Source organism: Chrysemys picta, chromosome 20 (assembly GCF_011386835.1).
Source record: "Chrysemys picta bellii isolate R12L10 chromosome 20, ASM1138683v2, whole genome shotgun sequence".
NCBI lineage: Eukaryota > Metazoa > Chordata > Testudines > Emydidae > Chrysemys > Chrysemys picta.
In genome coordinates this window covers 1,806,292-1,823,791 of record NC_088810.1, presented here as the reverse complement: position 1 = coordinate 1,823,791, position 17,500 = coordinate 1,806,292, and the positions used below count along the sequence as shown (strand labels likewise).

At 53.3% G+C, this 17,500-nt stretch overlaps 1 protein-coding gene across 2 annotated transcripts; it reads right to left on the bottom strand.

Moving 5' to 3' along the window:
• Positions 1–4,288: 4,288 nt before the first annotated feature.
• Positions 4,289–15,801, bottom strand: LOC101939170 (interferon-inducible GTPase 5-like). Of its 2 annotated transcripts, none has more exons than XM_065573980.1 (2): positions 14,505–14,636; positions 4,289–8,125 (listed from the first exon to the last, which is right to left on the bottom strand). In XM_065573980.1, exon 2 carries the CDS (start codon positions 8,119–8,121, stop codon positions 6,793–6,795), a length of 1,329 nt encoding a protein of 442 aa, XP_065430052.1. In that variant the 5' UTR covers positions 8,122–8,125; positions 14,505–14,636; the 3' UTR covers positions 4,289–6,792. The 2 variants fall into 2 exon arrangements, with proteins under 2 accessions (XP_065430052.1, XP_065430051.1); XM_065573979.1 differs by lacking the exon at positions 4,289–8,125 and adding an exon at positions 11,679–13,521 and having other exon boundaries at positions 14,505–15,801.
• Positions 15,802–17,500: the final 1,699 nt, after the last annotated feature.

Genomic DNA, 17,500 nt, shown 5'->3' with positions numbered 1-17,500 from the left:
CAAACCAACATGTACAAGGTAATGGGTGGCACCCAAATACATCAGAAGGCGGCACCCAAATACGTCAGGAGTGATGCGTAACTTGTTTGTATGGGTGAATAAAGACACAGAGGGAGAGTCTTTGGCAGGCCTAGGAGATAATGGAAAGTCCCGACATTAACTTAGCTAGTTAATTGCAAGGGGCATACCTGTGTTACCAGGGCCTTAGCACCGTGCTTCGCTGACAATAAACCTGACCGAGTGCCTTCGCTACGAACCGAGTCTGGGGATTTCTTGGGCCGTTCCCTCGAGGGCTGCTGAGCCGGCCGCCTGCGCAGAGCTGGGAGATCTGAATCAAAGCAGGACGGGGACCCCATGCAGGGAGAACACACGCACGCAGCCGAACATCTGACGACAGTGAGTATAGAGTATGAGGGGCAGTCTTGCTGGAGGGACCACACTGCACGTGGCCAGGAAAAATTCCCTGCTGTCGCCAATGTCCTCCTGCCGTAGCCACGTGGCGTTGAGGTGCTTCCCCTTTGCCTCTGGGCTTTCCGAAGGCCTTGGCCCCCTTCACTGGGGAAACCGGGCCCTCCCGCTACACCAGAACCTGCCCCCACCAGCCGCTCCTGCCTGTCGTTTCCTGGGCTCGTCCAACCCGGCCTCGCTCACGCTTGGCTAGGGTGACTAGAGGGCAAGTGTGAAAAATCAGCACGGGGGTGGGGGGGTAATAGATGCCTATATAAGAAAAAGCCCCCAAAATCGGGACTGTCCCTATAAAATTGGGACATCTGGTCACCCTACGCTTGGCCCTTCTAAGCCTCTTCAGCTCCCTTGGGCTGTTCCTCCACAGGCAGGCCCCCTGGCCATCCAAACCCAGCCCTTCTCTCTGGGCCTGCTCCAGCCCAGTGGCTCGTCTACCCTCCCCGGCTGCTTGCCAGCCTCCTCCAGCCATTCTAGGGCCCAGGGCTTCTCCTTCCCCATGGGCTCCTGCTAGTCCCAGGGATAGGGTTACCATCCGTCCGGGTTTCCCCGGACATTTCCGGCTTTTTCAGCCTTAAATGGCCGTCCGGGGGGGATTTCTAATGAAGTAGAAATGTCCGGGATTTCCCCTCCTGCGGAGTGCGGCGCGGCTGATTGGACGGCTGGGCCTGATTGAAAGCCGCTCGCAGCCACTAGGGCCTCTAGCAGCCAGAGTCCCTCCCCCTCCCCCGCTCCCTCCTCCCCCACAGAGAAGCGAGGAAGTGTTTGAGTGTTTGAGTCCACGTGGAGCCTGCATTTCTCCCTCTGCCGGGTGAGTGGGGGGAGCAGGGCAGGCGACGGCAGGGGTGGGGGGGTGCACAGGCTGCAGGGCGAGTGGGGAGCAAGGGGCACAGAGGCTGCGGGAGCGGGGGGGTGCAGAGGCTGCAGGGCGAGTGGGGAGCAGGGGGCACAGAGGTTGCAGGGGCGGGGGTGTGCAGAGGCTGCAGGGTGAGTGGGGAGCAGGGGGCACAGAGGCTGCAAGGGCGGGGGGGTGCACAGGTTGCAGGGGCAGGGCAGGCAGGGGGCACAGAGGCTGCAGGGGCGGGGGGTGCACAGGCTGCAGGGCGAGTGGGGAGCAGGGGGCACAGAGGCTGCAGGGGCGGGGGGGTGCAGAGGCTGCAGGGTGAGTGGGGAGCAGGGGGCACAGAGGCTGCAGGGCCAGGGGGGTGCAGGGGCTGCGGGGCGAGTGGGGAGCAGGGAAGCACTTAGCAACCCCCAATCAAGATCAGAGCGGGAGGGAGGAGGGGGAATGCGGGGTGCTCAGAGGAGGGGGCAGAGTTGGGGCAGGGACTTTGGGGAAGGGGTTGGAATGGGGGCGGAGAAGGGGTGGGGTTGGGGCGGGGCTGGGGGCGGGGAAGGGGCGGAGTTGGGGCAGGGCCAGGGGCGGGACCGGGGCCCCGTGGAGTGTCCTCTTTTTTAAATGTTTGAATATGGTAACCCTACCCAGGGAGCGACTGCAGACTCCTTCCCCGCAGCCCCCTTCTGCTGCCCACGTCCCTTCTTTATACTCACCCGCCTGCTCCAGCCCCTGGCTCTGACGGTGCAGCCTGGCGCCATCTCAGGCCCACACGAAGCCATTCGGGGCCTGGGTGGGGCACACACCCCACCACACTGCGACACGCGATACAATGAACATAAGGGAACACGCAACAAGGCCAACACCACACACAGGATAGATTCAGGCGCCGCAGAATTCGATTTGTTTATATACAATTTTGATGGATAATATCGCTCCGTATTTTTAAGTTTTTTTATTTGTATCCAATTATGTGTTTGACACATTCCCCCCCCCCGCCCCATTTTTATCTATTTTAAATTTTCGCAGTAGCAGGAAATTCGGGGGGAGGGGAGAGGCAATAATCCTTGCAAGACGAGTGCTATAGTTTATGTTGGAGGCTCCCACGGGACGGAGAACGCAGCCTGCCGGCATAGGTGGGTTTTCTGGGTTATAAACGCTGTCGTTGTGTGAATCCCGCCGCGTCCAGTGACTGTGAATGAACAGTGCCGCACCTCCCCGTGTTGAGCACCAGTGGGTGGCACGAGGGGTCTCACGCACGCACGGCTGCACTGGTTTTTCTGAGCAAGCCGCGGGCTGGATTGTTGAGTGATCAGGGCCCAGCGGGGAGGGGATGAAATCTGCTGTGTGTAGGGCGACCAGACAGCAAGTGAAAAATCAGGACAGAGGGTGGGGGGGTAATAGCCTATATAAGAAAAAGCCCCAAAATCGGGACATCTGGTCACCCTAGCTGTGTGCAGCGAACAGAGCTGGGCTTGGCCTTGCTGGAGGAGGAGATGAGCCGTGTGGATCCCTGCCGGGGGTGAGCTGCCCGGTGGCACAAGGTTAGGGTTACCATATTTGCACAATCAAAAAAAGAGGAAACGGGGGGGAGGATCCCCGCTTTAGCCCCGCCCCTGCCCTGCCCTGCCCCCATCCACTCCCTCCCTCTTCCCACCCCCTGACTGCCCCCCTCAGAACCCCCAACCCCCCCTGCTCCTTGCCCACTGACTGCCCCCTCCTGGGACCCCTGCCACTAACTGCCCCCCTAGGACCCTACCTGTCCCCTGACTGTCCCGACTCTTATCCACACCCCCACCCCATATTCACACCCCCGCCCCCAGACAAACCCCCGGGACTCCCATGCCCTATCCAACTGCTCCCCGCCCCCTGACAGGACCCCCAGAACTCCCGACCCATCCAACCCCCTCTGCTCCCTGCCTGCCTCTACCCCTCTCCACACCCCTGCCCCCCTGACAGCCCCCCCCAAACTCCCGACCCATCCAACCTCCTCCCCCCCCCGTCCCCTGATCAGGGTCGGCTTTAACAAGAGCCCAGGAATCGGGCTGCGCTCCGGCCGGAGTTGCGGGGCTTGGGGCCGGGCCGGAGGGGCTCGGCCAGGATTGGGCCGGCCGCCCTGGGGCCCGAGCCGGGCCAGAGCCACTGGGGCCCGAGCCGGCGCGCTCGACCGGAACTGGAGCCGCTGGGGCCGGCCAGGGCCGGACTGGGCCGTGTTGCGCCCCCCCAGAGCCCTCCTCCTCACATCCCCCCCGCCCCAGCTTATCTCCTGCTGCTGCCCGCTTGCCCCTGCTTCTTTTCAGACTTCCCGCGAAGATCTGATTCGCGGGAAGCAGGGGAGGGAGAGGAGCAGGGGGGCAGAGCGTTCTGGGGACGGGAGGAGGGGGAAGACAGCTGCGGGACCCGGGGCGTGCTAAGGCTGTAGGGGATAGGGGGAGCTGAGAAGGGGCTTTGGCTTTTCGATCTATAAGTAGCCGACCGGGGGGAAATCCCGGACATTTTTAGATTTTTAGAAATCCCCCCCCGGATGGCTATTTATAGATCGAAAAGCCGGACATGTCCGGGGACATCCGGACATATGGTAGCCCTAGGCTCAGGCCTTTCGCTAAGCAGCAGGGGCAGACATAAGCTGGGACGCGAACGGTCACATCCTCACCTCCCAAACCAGCCACACTGACATAAGGGGCTATTGGGCTGTGTCAGGGCTGATTCCCCAGTCTGGCACTTCGAGTGCAGGAAGTGGGGCCCACAAGGACTCTAACAATTAATACTGGCCACTCCAGGCTTGTATCCAGCTCCCCAGGTTACAGCTTCTCTCTGACCTTGGATGGGTAGATGCTGCCACCACCCAAGAGCAGAACCCCTTGGAGAGCCCAGGAAGGGGCACTTGGGAATTCCTCCCTGTGGGGACCCTCAAGCCCTTTCACCCCCACTCTGCAGAAGAGCTGAGAAAAAAACAAAGGAAATCAGCTGTTGCCACCGGCTAATTAAACAATACGGGCACAAACCTCGTAGACACAAAAATCCAATTCTGTTCTTTAAAAGGTAAATTTTATTAATTAAAAAAAAACAAAGAAAATACATCTGGGAACTCAGGCTATTGCTAGATTTTAAAAGGGCAACTACAAGGATTAAGCACGAAGAATAGCTTTCTTGAGGTTCAGCTTAAAGGTTACAAGCAAAACAAAAGCACCGGGGTTAGCACAGAGGAATCCACAAGCCATTAAGAAATAAAAGGGCTAAACCTAATCTTGTCTTCCTAGACATTCCCTGATCCACTTACATAGCTGGGGTTTCAAATGAGTAGTTTCTTGGTATGAGACTGATGACTTTTTCTTACCTGGCCCAAGCTTCTTACAGCATCGCTCTGCCCTGTCTGCCTCTCCCCGGAGAACAACAACAGACAGACAAAAGGGGGGTCTTTTTTCAGTTTTAAAAAGTTCGAGCCTTCCATTGGCTCTTTTGGCCAGGGGCCCACTCCCTTCCTTTTACCTATGCAAGCAGTGAGACTTTTTAACCCTTTACAGGTAGAGCAAGTAGAGAACAGCTACTAAGAGAGATTTTATAGCTACTGGCTTCCTGAGTGTCCATAAAAGGGAGCTACCCCCACCCCCTTCATTTATCACAGGCTGTTAGGAAGATGATCCTGTCCTGATAGTGCCCATCACCACCAGATAAAGAAACACATCTTAAGATGGTTAAAGAAAACGTAGGTCATGTCTTCACTAGCAACGTGGTTCGTGTAGTCGCAGCACCAGCGCTGGGAAAGAGCTCTCCAAGCACTGTAAAAATCCACCCCCTGTAGCTCCCAGCGCTGGGGCACTCTCTATACTGCCACGTTACAGCCGTGAAACTTGCTGCGCTCGGGGGGGTGTTTTTTCACACCCCTGAGCGAGAAAGTTGCAACGCTGTAAAGTGGCAGTGTAGACAAGGCCTTAGTCTGATAGCATCCTGTCTGGCAAGAAATCACTTCTCAATGGTTGTGAAACCCTCATTTCTGTCTATTTTATCTTTATGGCACCCACTTTTCTGTTGTTAATCTGTCTGGTTCTCTAATTGTTTCTGTCTGCTGTATAATTAATTTTGCTAGGTATAAGTTAATTAGGGTAGTGGGATATAATTGGTTAGAGAATTATGTTATAGTATGTTAGGACTGGTTAGTTAAATTTCAGTAAAATGATTGGTTAAGGTATAGCTGAGAATATTACTGTATAAACTGGGGTCAAACAGGAAGTGGGGGAAGGGAAATTGGATTCATGCTTGCTGGACATTAACCCCAATAAACATCACATTGTCTGCACTATGGACTGCTGGTCTTTTGCTGCTTGCAGTCTGTGTGACAAGAACCAGGGAAGTGACAGGGTGGAGGGAAAGCTCTCTAATATATTGCTCTATAGAGTCACTGCTGGTTCTGGCCAGTGGGAGGACAATGGGCTGCAGGAAGAGGACCCCAGTGACCCGACCAGCCGGTTCCAGCCAGTGGGCAACAAAGCATGGATGAGAGGAGATGCTGGGAGAAGAGGAGACCCAGGAGGCCTGTTTACCTTGGACAGAAGACAGAGGACAGAGGCGGGCGGGGGGACGGGGGGGTGGCGGGACGGTGATATCGGATGCCCAGCTGGAAGGAGGGTTTTCTGGGCTAGGAGGAGAGAGCAGCCAGAGTCCACTTGGTGGCAGGAGAGATCTAGATGTGCTGGGCTGAGGGAGGCTAGGCCTGTGGCCCTGAGAGTTTCCTGGGCTGAGTTCAGATGCTCAATAAGCCCTCCTGTTTTATGCTGGCTGAGAGTTGCTCCGGTGTAGAGAACAGGGCGGGGGGGGGGCATTATTCCCTCTGGGAGTGGAGGTCCCAGTGGCTCCGAGCGAGGGGACTCCCTGAGGGGGCCCACGCAGAACCAGGAGTGCTGGGGGCTCAGAGAGGTGCAGTTCTAGGAGGCGCTGGAGCCCAGGGCTTAACCCCAAGAGAGGGGGCACCCCCGAGTAGGGCCGTCACACTGAAGGAGGGTCCCCGAGGGACCATACAGAGTTGAGAGAGCACAAGTCCTGTGAGTCCGTGACACATGAGAATACAGCTTTTAATAAAACAAACTAGAGATTCTGCAGTGATTCTGAACTGCTGTGCACAGCTGTACTGGGTTCTCAACCCAGCTTCCAGGGCGCATCACTAAATTCCTGCATTCATAATACAGTCCATTATGTGGGAGCGTCTCTAAATTATAATCCTCAACAAACATTATCTCTACAACCCCGACCCAGATCAGGGCCCTATTGCGCCAGGTGCTGCACAGACACAGAGGGAGACACAGTTTCTGCCCCAACCAGTTTACAGTCTAAGTGCACAAAATATTATTCTCGTGTTGTAGGCAGGGGAAACTAAGGCACAGAGATGACTAGATGTGATAAAGCTCACACAGGCAGGCTTTGGTAGAGCTAGGAACACAACTGATGTCCCTGAGTCACACTCCAACACTCCGACTGCAAGACCATCCTCCCCTGTGCCACTAAACTGACTTTTTCTCTGCCACCTCCAGAGCCTCGGTGAGCACCCGGTGGGCATCCTCAGCAACGACTTCCAGAAAGGAATGCAGGGCGTTGTATGTAGCTAGGAATGAGATCTGTGTGGCTATGACGGTTCCCAACACTGGTAGGAGGCTTATGTACTTTTTAATTTTTATCGCAGTTTCACACATCTCCTTGTAGCGTTGCTCCCCGAAAAAAATAGTAGGCTTAAACGATATATAATATACACTGAGAATTGGGCTCATTGCACTACCTGAAACCATGCTCAGCAGCTCCAAAGCAACTTCTCTTAATATTTCCTTGGCCAACGGGGTCTTGATCACATCCTTCAACCGAGACACGGGTTTCCTGACCTGTTTGGAGAGTTTAACGAGGGATTCTTCATCCAAACCGAAGACTTTGCAGTACTCGGTCATGGATTCCACCAGGATGTCAATGTCACATGAGACAGAGAGGTGGGGGATGGGAACAGCCGCGATGGCGCATGACTTCAGAGCTCGTTTCCAGATCTGGCTCTTCAGGGCTTCTTTTTTCTTATCCAGGATTGGCCCTGAGATGTTGGGAAGCGCCAAGAGGAAAATGTGTCTCTTGTGGGAGTCCAGTTCGTTGGCCAGAGTTTTCCGCAGTTGGGGAAAATCGTACTGGTCGAAGTCCCACCTGGAAATGAGGAAAACCTGCGGGGAACTCACCCCTTCTCTCCTCAGCCTCTCCACACACTCGTCTCGAGTAGTCTGCAAGGTTGTCTCCTGGTCGTAGTTTCTTTTTCTACTTTCATTTCTCAAGTCCTCATCCACTTTGGCACGCACGAAGTAGAACTTCTTCCCCATCTTCTGGATCTCCTGGGCTAGGTCTGCATTACGGGATGTGAAGCGCTTCGACATGATAATGATGAAGAAGTCATAGCGGGCAAAGCTGACCTGCTGAAAGTAGGTGTCAGGCCGGAAACTTGGAGTCCCAATCCCAGGCATGTCCCACATCTTCACATTGGAGAGCATGGGATGCAGATAAGCGGTTGGCTCTGTTGTCATTTCTGTGATGCCAACCTCTGCTGCTCCTTCGTCATCGTCGGCTAAGCCCAGCATGGCATTGATGAAGGACGATTTCCCAGCTCCCGACTCCCCCGTGATGGCGATGTTGAGCTCAGTGTTTTTTGACAGCTCCAGGGCCTCCTGTGCTTTTTGAGCTGCTTCTGAAAGGTTCCCTGTTTCAAGGGAAGCCTTTAGCTCTTCAACATCCTCCTCGGACATACCAGGGAGTTTAACATCCCGATCTTGAAATAAACCAGACGAAGTTTCTCCAGTAGCATCCATCTCTCTGGGGGAAGGGAAGAGAAGAGAAAGATTGTAGTCATTGTCACAGTGCACCAGGCCCTCCGTGGCCCAGTGGGTCAGACTGTGATTTAGAAGACGTTGGTTCTATTCCTCTTTCTACCCTTTGTCTAGTTAGGTCAAGGGCTATAACTCTTCCTCTACAGCATCTAGCGCAAGGCAACCTTAATCTATGTATGTGCCACTGTAATATACATAATTAATAACTATGGTTAGTAAATGGGAGGGGTCTGCAAAAAAAAAGCATGAACCAAAATATTTTGATTTAGAAATCCTGTTGTGATGTCTCATGGGAGTTGTAGTTCAGGTGACTCATGCCCCCATTCACCATTATAGACCAGACTCCCTGGTTGGACTACATTTCCCATGATGCACCACACTTTCCCCGCTTGGAGAGAGAGAGGCAGAACATCACTGGAGCCTCTCAGCATAGTGCCTCATGGGGGATGTAGTTCAGCCGGGGATCCTCACTCATCGAGGAGATTGAGGACATGAGGGAAATGAACTACAACTTCTATGTGGCACCTTTAAGACTAACAGATGTATTGAAGCATAAGCTTCCGTGGGTGAATACCCACTTTTGTCAGACGCATGCCTATGAGGCAGTGCAGCTGCCCTTCCAAGACAAAATATTTTGGGTGGGTTTTTTTTTTTGTAATTATGGATGTTTTTAAGAAAATAAAATCTGATTCTTTCAGCAGATGATCAAAACCAGATTGGATGACAAATTTTCAACCAATAATAGTTAATGATAAGCTGCAGTCAGTAGCAATGAGCGAGGAGTTTCAGCCTTCATCACACCCATAAGCCCACAGAGCTGGTGAGATAACATAGGCTGGAGCATTCTGGGATGCAGGCAGCACCCATGTCCTCATCTCAAACCCTGCTTATGTAACCCACACACATCCTGGGTGCGGTGCTCTGTCCTCTCTAGTGGCACTGAGACCACTTAGAGATAGATTAATGAGTCTGCTCTACAGTCTTAGCTAAGGGACATGTGGCTTTTAGCTCATGCACTAGCGGCTCATGCACTAAGCTTCAGAGATTCTAGGTTCGATCCCACCCACCAACGACCGGGGTCTGTTGGTGTTACACTAAGTTCTTCTTAGTTTTATGATTCGCCCAGATTCACCTCTGGTGTAAAACTCTGCTGATCTCATTAAACTGATATTTTAAAGAATAAAATAATTATTAATAATGCTTACGATGTTTGAGTGCCCCATTAACTCCAATGGAGCTACAGTCCATTGACCCCAGCTGGGATCTGGCCCCATTAACTCCAATGGAGCTATAGCCCATTGACCCCAGCTGGGATCTGGCCCCATTGATTCCAATGGAGCCATGGCCCGTTCACAGCAGCTGGAGATTCTGACCCATAGATTTTCCCCGCCATCAGACTAGAATCCTCTGAGCTCCAGGCCTGTGCATTAATCACAAGACCATAGCGCCGACTTTCTAATGCGCTGGGGTGCTTGACCCCCAAGCTCTGTCCCAGCACCTCCCCCACTCCAACCCTTCCCCCAAGACCCCACCCCCGCCCTGCCTCTTCCGCCCCCGCTCCACTCCACCCCTCCCCACCTCTTCCCACCCCATTCTGCCCCCTCCCCGAAGTGCACCACACCCTCACGCCTTCCCTCTCCCCCTCAGCGCCTCCTGCATGCCACGGAGCAACTGATCGCGGCGGGCGGGAGGCACTGGGAGGGAGGGGGGAGGCACTGATACAAGTGATTAATCCTCATAACTTTTTCCAGTGGGTGAGAGACTCCAGTCGCTGGTCTCCAGCTCCCTTGAGAGTCTCTGTCTGGGGACTATTGAAGTCCTGAGACTGCTGCACTCACTTTTTCTCTTCCGCCTCCAATGCCTTGATCAGGACCCTTTGGGCATCTTCAGCCGCGTTATCCAGAAAGCGCTGCAGGACGGTGCATGTGACCGAAAAAGTCATCTGTGCCTCCACCAAACCACCGACCAACGGTATTGCACTGAGGATACCCCTGGTTCTCGTCATGCAATCAGCTCTCGCCTTGGCCAGCAGATTCAAAGTAAAATGACTAGATATTTCTTTGCCTAGCGGAGACCTTACCACAGCTCTCAAGTCCACGACAGGCTTCCCAAGCTGCTGGGCAAAGTTAACCGGGGAGTCGTCATCCAAGCCAAAGCTCTTGCAGTAACTTGACATGCAGTCTATCAACTGGGGAACGCCACAATCAATGGAGGGACCTGGATTAAAAACGGCAGAGACGGTGCGGGCTTGTACCCTGACCTGCCCCTGCAGGGCTTTCATCTTCCTTTCGAAGATGAGTCTGAAAATGCCGGGTACGGCAAGAAGCAAAACATGTCTCCTGTGAACATCGACTTCATCTGCCAGAGCTTCTTGCAGTCAGGGAGCATCGTACTGGTCGAATTCCCACCTGGAGATGAGGAAAGCCTGTCGGGATCTCACCCCTTGTCTCTGCGGCGACTCGATGCAGTCACTTCGGATTCTCTGCAGGGCACCCTCCTGGCTGAAGTTCTTTTTCCTTCTCTCGTTACACAAGTCCATGTCCACCTTGGAGTGCACAAAAGAGAACTTTTTCACCATCCTCTGGATCTTCTGGGTCAGGACAGCATGGGTGTATTTGAATCGCTCTGCAGCCATGATGATGAAGCAATCGTAGTGGGAAAAGTTGACCTGCTGGAGGTATGTGTCAAGCCAGAATCTCGGTGTCCCAATTCCTGGTAGGTCACACAGCCTCACATGGGGTGTTTGGGAAGAGAATAAGCAGTTGGCACCATTGTCATTTCAAAGACACAAACCTTAGCTGCACCTTCATCATCATCTTCCAAACCCCGGATGCCATTGATGAAGGATGACTTCCCTGCGCCCATCTCCCCCATGATGGCGATGTCAAGCTTGGCATTTTTCAATAGCTCCAGGGATTTCTGCACTTTGGAAGCTGCTGCTGAAAGGTTTCCTCTATCGATGGCAACCTGAAACTCTTCTAGATCCTCCTTGGACATAGCAGGGAGCTTAAAATCCAAATCCCGTGATCTACCAGCCAGAGCACCATTTGGTAACTCCATCTTTCTGGGGAAAAGGAGAAATACACCAGCCAATATTGACAGAAAGGGAGAATTGGAGCAGGGGAGGACACAAATGAGAATTGTAAAGGTTCTTCAAATGTTCCTGCCTCTTTGTAAGGCTGGTAAGATAGCAGCTGGAGCTTACAGATGAAATGGATCAAGAACAACCTTTACTCAACAACACTTCAGATGAACAGGAGAGAGGAGAAAGAGATGACTCAGAGCTCTGTGGTGGAGATCTCCGCTTGTGAAGAAATAGAGGTTTGCATTAGAGCTGGGAGAAAAGTTTTTTTTTTGCCAGTGTTCTTTTGATCAAAACAGAAATATCCATTTTCAAATATTTTTCAAGCTTTTGTCAAAACAAACAAAAAAACCACTGGAAAAAGTCAGATGTTGACGAAATCCTGAACATTTTTTATGCAAAATTTTGACCAAAACCAAAACCAACACAACCCCCCCCCCCCCCCCCCCCCCCCCCACACACACACACAGTTTCATGGAGGGAAAAAACCCTACATTCCCCAAACAGCTCTTGCTTTTCTTATTGTTGATTCCCAGACCTGAAAGCCAGAAGGAACCATTGGAACATCAGGCTGACCACCCGTATAACACCGGCCAGAGACGTTCACCAAGTTACTTCTGTACTGAGCCCACAGTTCACCTAGAGTGTATCTTTTAGGAAGATGCTTTATTTTGATTTAAAGACTCCAAATGATCGAAAATCCACCAGATCCTTGTGCATCACCTTTTAAACAAGAAAAATGAATATCTGCTCAGCAAATTCTCTCTCTTGGAAGAGATTTTTTCCAAGTGTGTTTTTTCCACAGTCTAATTTGAATGATCCCAATTTCAATCACCCACATTCCTGCCCTTTCCTCTCCCTGATATAATAATGTCAATTTCCCCACAGGAAATCTGGAAATGAAAATGTTTGTGTTGATTTAAAATTCCACTTCAGACTCAAATTAATGGTGATTCAAAACAAAAATGCTCTGTGTGAATTGGTTCCAAACTTTCAACATTTTCCAACCAAAAAATTTTGAACACTTTGCATTCAAAATCTCTGTTTCTCGATCTTGACATGTTCCCATCTTACTCCAGAGCTTTCTTGTGAACCCTTTGTGCATCCTCAGCCACCTTCTCCAGGAAGTTTGACAGAATGGAGTAGGACGTAGCAAAGGAGAATCCGGCTGCAGCCAGGGTGCTAAGCACTGGGACGAGGTCAAAGTTTTGTTCAACCGAGCGGGTGAGGCTGCACCCAACCTGGACAATCTTCTTTTTTAATACATCTTGGGTGAGAACTTCCCCTTGTGGTGAGACGATAACAGCCTTGAGCTCAGCGACAGGCTTCCCAGCCTGCCTGGCCAGTTTAGCTAAGGAGTCATCGTCAAGGTTGAATTGTTTGTAGAAAGCGATCATGGATACCAACAGGAGGCCAACATCACAGGCGAGAGAGACGCCTCCCATGGGAAGGACATTGATAAAAGCCGACACCAGGGATATTTTCCATAAGTGCCCACGCAGAGCAGATTTCTTCTTCTCTATGATTTCCGGAGAGAAGTTGGGCAGGCTGATCAGGAACACAAGTCTCTGTAGACGGGGGAGGTCCTTCTCCAGCGTCTCCTCCAGCAAGGGAAAATCATACTGGTCTAAGTCCCAGTTGGAGAGAAGAAAGACCTGGGGGTCGATTGCTCCTTGGTCTCTCAGGCATTTCCTGGCGTTCTCCCTGATCCTCTGGAGAACATTCTCTTCGACATGGGCTTGAGGATGAGCCCTTCTTGCGTTGGCCAAGTCTTCATCCACTTTGCAATGCACAAAATAGAACTTCTTCTCCATCCTCTGGATCTCCTGGGCCAGGTCGGTGTGGCTGGATCGGAACCGCTCAGAAGCAACAATGACAAAGAAGTCATAGTGTCTGAAATTCACCTGCTGGAGGTATCTCTCTGGTCGAAAATCCATCGCCCCGATCCCCGGCAGGTCCCACAGGATCACATTCGGGTAGCTTGGATGGGGATAAGCCGTCGCCTCTGTCGTTGTTTCTATCACCCCTGTCTGAGCCGCGCCTTGATCTTCAGCACCCAAACCGCGGAGGGCATTGATGAAGGAGGATTTTCCAGAGCCCGTCTCCCCCGTGACAGCAATGTTGAGCTTGGTGTTTTCCAGCGACTCCAGATCCTCCTGAGCTTTGGAGGCTGCCTCTGCCTGGCCTCCATCTTTGAAAAGCTCCACGAATTTCTCATACACCTGTAGTGCTGCATTGAAAAACCCCTTAGGGTCTGACTCAATGTCAATGCCCTTCGTCAGAGCTGAGAGAGCCTCCATCTGCCGCAGAGAAGGAAATGGAGATCGCCGTTACTCTGAGTTGGTTTATAAACAGGTGACTTAAAACGGTCACCTCAAGTAGGAACTCAAGGCTGGATTAAGGCCTAGGTATCGTAAATGTAAATTCCTGCGTCCATCAGCTGATTCCAGCAGAATCTCAGCTTTCAGTTACTAAAGAAGAGAGAGTAATTTCCTAACCCTAGTGACTGGTGAGAAAAACTCAGAAATGTGATTACATTTAGGTACATATGAGCTAATGCAGGGCTGCTGCCTGAATCTGCAGAGAGCCTGAACCCATCACTTTGAGGGGGTAGCTGTTCAGTGCATCTGACTGGGGTGTTAACTCCCACCCCACCCCAGCAGGGGACTCTGTGTGGGGTAGAAGGGGAGGAGCAAAGCAGGCCTGCCTCTGCCATCACCACCCCAGCAGAGACACCTGGGCTGATGAGGGTAAGTTCTAGGGGATCCCACTGCTCACACCAATGCCTCTGTGCCTGGGGGGAAAGTGAATGGGGATCCCATGCCACTGCAAATCCAAGTGTGTGCGTGCGTGTGTGTGGGCGGGGAGGTTGGAAGGGCTACTGTCCCTAATTATCATAACTGATCAGTTCCGGATTGCCATATCCCGAGCCCCAGTCAGAACTGGGGCCCTGTCACACGGGACGCAGCCCAGACACACCCCACCCTGGTGAGCTCATGGGCTAGTCAACCCTCTCCGCTCCTGCCCCTGCCCCATGTGGTTCAAACTTCCCCTGGGAGCAAGGCGCCCACCTGCCCTTTGCTAATCTCCCCCCAGCTAAGGAGTAGGGCCCTGGGAAAGTGCCCAGTGAAACCCAGCCCAGGGCCAGCCCCCACCAGGCCTCAGGAGCGCTGTGAGCTCGCAAACATACCCAGCTGTTAATGCAATCACGGCCAGCGATCGGCAGCAGCTCCGGGAACTGGGAGGGGGCAATTTAACCCCCTACCTGGGCAAAAACTCTTACCGGCCACACGAGCGAGCAGCACGTTCCCCGCGAAGCACAAGAGACACCCCGATGCAGGGCCCTGGCTGCTTCCCTCTTCGGAGTCGAATGGAAAGCAGAAGCTACAGAGAAAAGCAGCCCTGTGAAATTTGCAACCGCACCCTTTCCTGCCAGATAAACTGCAGCCATCTCTGAGTTCCTGAATATACCAGAGAGCGGGACTGGACAGACAGACACGGGGATTGGAGGCTGGAACCCCAGAAATGTCAGGATTGCCTTAACAAAGAAGGAAAACACTGAGTTTGGAACAGAGACTCATTTAATTCACTTTCAGTCAAGTAGCCAAATTTAGTTGTGGTGCAAAACTGCTCATTAAAGCACCTACTCAGGGGCAGTCGTTTGGTTTTCTTTCTATCAATCTCCCTTCCCCCCGTTCCCCTGCACGCATCCACACCCACACCGAAAAGTTGTCCAGGCACCTGAAACAGCAAAACAGGGGAAATGATGGATAGAGAAATGGAAGAAAAGAGAGAGAGATGGGTGTGTATGGAGGCTGGATAGATAGATAGAGGGTGTGTGTGGGGATAGATAGATAGATAGATAGAGGGAGTGTCTGGAGATAGATAGAGTGAGTGTGTGCATGGGTATGGACAGATGCAATGCTCTGTCTCACGTTTCTCTAAAACACTCCCAGACGTTCCCCACTTGTTAGGAGAGCTGTTATCTGGGGCTATGACCCAGCTGGCTCCTGGCAGTCCTGGGAGGGGCGTCCAAGGCTGGGCTTTCCCCAAATGGTCCGGATGTTGGACGCCTCCATCTCTGAGAATTTAACCCATGGTTCACTGGGCTAATTTGTGGCAGAACTGAGAAGCAGCAACTCCCACGGATCTCAGTGTGCTCCGCACACCCATAAACCAGAACCCAAGGGTCTGCAGCCGGGCATAGGCATGCAAACATCTGGGACATTTCAGGCTGAGGGGCTCAGTCGGGGGCACTGGCCCCAGATCCAGCTGGAGAAAGTCCCCCCGGGCTAGGCACACAGTCAATCCCTGGAAGGACCCGCTGCTCAGCCCGGGCTCCCAGCTCGCCCTGAAGGCTACAGAGCTCCACCCCTGTGTCTCTTTTTGTTGTTTTTCCTGTTTCTTCCTTCCTGCCAGTAGTCCCCCCTCCAGGCCCCCCGCTGCTCCCTCCGGCTCCTTCAGCACGGACCTGAGCCGGGGTTCCTGGCCGTGGCCGATGCTACCGCAGCAGCAGCATTGGCCCCCGGGCCCTTATAAATTGCCCAGGCCCCTGGGCAATTGCCCCCTTTGCCCCTCCTCCCCCGTCAGCGGGCCTAGACAGATGGGGGATGAATGTACGGATGGTTAAGTAAGGTGGCCACATAACAGTGTTTAGCCCACTGGTCATCTTCAGTCCATGAATTGTGCTTTTCTGGGCCGATGGGTGAACATCCTCCCTGCAAAAAGACAAAAAGTGGGGGAATGTCGTAGGAAGAGAGCCTGAGACATCAGCCCGTGTATCAGAGGCCTGGGCTAAAGTAGTGAAAACGTTGCTGATAGAAAGCAAAGTTAAGCTGTGAGCAAGAGGCAGGCCCTGCTCACGGGGGTAATCCTGCAGAAACACACATTCCTAAGTAGTGCCGGCATAAGAACAGGGACGCAAGCACATTCCGGAAAGGTGATACCCGAACACCTCGATACCAAACACATCCCCCAAAGAGAACAGGAACACGCTGACCCAGCCGAAAGATAAGATCAGGATGACAGGGCGATGAATAGAGATGTTTTGATCAAACCAATATGTACAAGGTAATGGGTGGCACCCAAATACATCAGAAGACGGCACCCAAATACGTCAGGAGTGATGCGTAACTTGTTTGTATGGGTGAATAAAGACACAGAGGGAGAGTCTTTGGCAGGCCTAGGAGATAATGGAAAGTACCGACATTAACTTAGCTAGTTCATTGCAAGGGGCATACCTGTGTTACCAGGGCCTTAGCACCGTGCTTCGCTGACAATAAACCTGACCGAGTGCCTTCGCTACGAACCGAGTCTGGGGATTTATTGGGCCGTTCCCTCGAGGGCTGCTGAGCCGGCCGCCTGCGCAGAGCTGGGAGATCTGAATCAAAGCAGGACGGGGACCCCACGCAGGGAGAACACACGCACGCAGCCGAACATCTGACGACAGTGAGTATAGAGCATGAGGGGCAGTCTTGCTGGAGGGACTACACTGCACGTGGCCAGGAAAAATTCCCTGCTGTCGCCAATGTCCTCCTGCCGTAGCCACGTGGCGTTGAGGTGCTTCCCCTTTGCCTCTGGGCTTTCCGAAGGCCTTGGCCCCCTTCACTGGGGAAACCGGGCCCTCCCGCTACACCGGAACCTGCCCCCACCAGCCGCTCCTGCCTGTCGTTTCCTGGGCTCGTCCAACCCGGCCTCGCTCACGCTTGGCTAGGGTGACTAGAGGGCAAGTGTGAAAAATCAGCACGGGGTGGGGGTAATAGATGCCTATATAAGAAAAAGCCCCCAAAATCGGGACTGTCCCTATAAAATTGGGACATCTGGTCACCCTACGCTTGGCCCTTCTAAGCCTCTTCAGCTCCCTTGGGCTGTTCCTCCACAGGCAGGCCCCCTGGCCATCCAAACCCAGCCCTTCTCTCTGGGCCTGCTCCAGTCCAGTGGCTTGTCTACCCTCCCCGGCTGCTTGCCAGCCTCCTCCAGCCAGTCTAGGGCCCAGGGCTTCTCCTTCCCCGTGGGCTCCTGCTAGTCCCAGGGAGCGACTGCAGACTCCTTCCCCGCAGCCCCCTTCTGCTGCCCACGTCCCTTCTTTATACTCACCGCCTGCTCCAGCCCCTGGCTCTGCCGGTGCAGCCTGGCGCCATCTCAGGCCCACACGAAGCCGTTCGGGGCCTGGGTGGGGCACACACCCCACCACACTGCGACACGCGATACAATGAACGTCAGGGAACACGCAACACGGCCGACACCACACACAGGATAGATTCAGGCGCCGCAGAATTC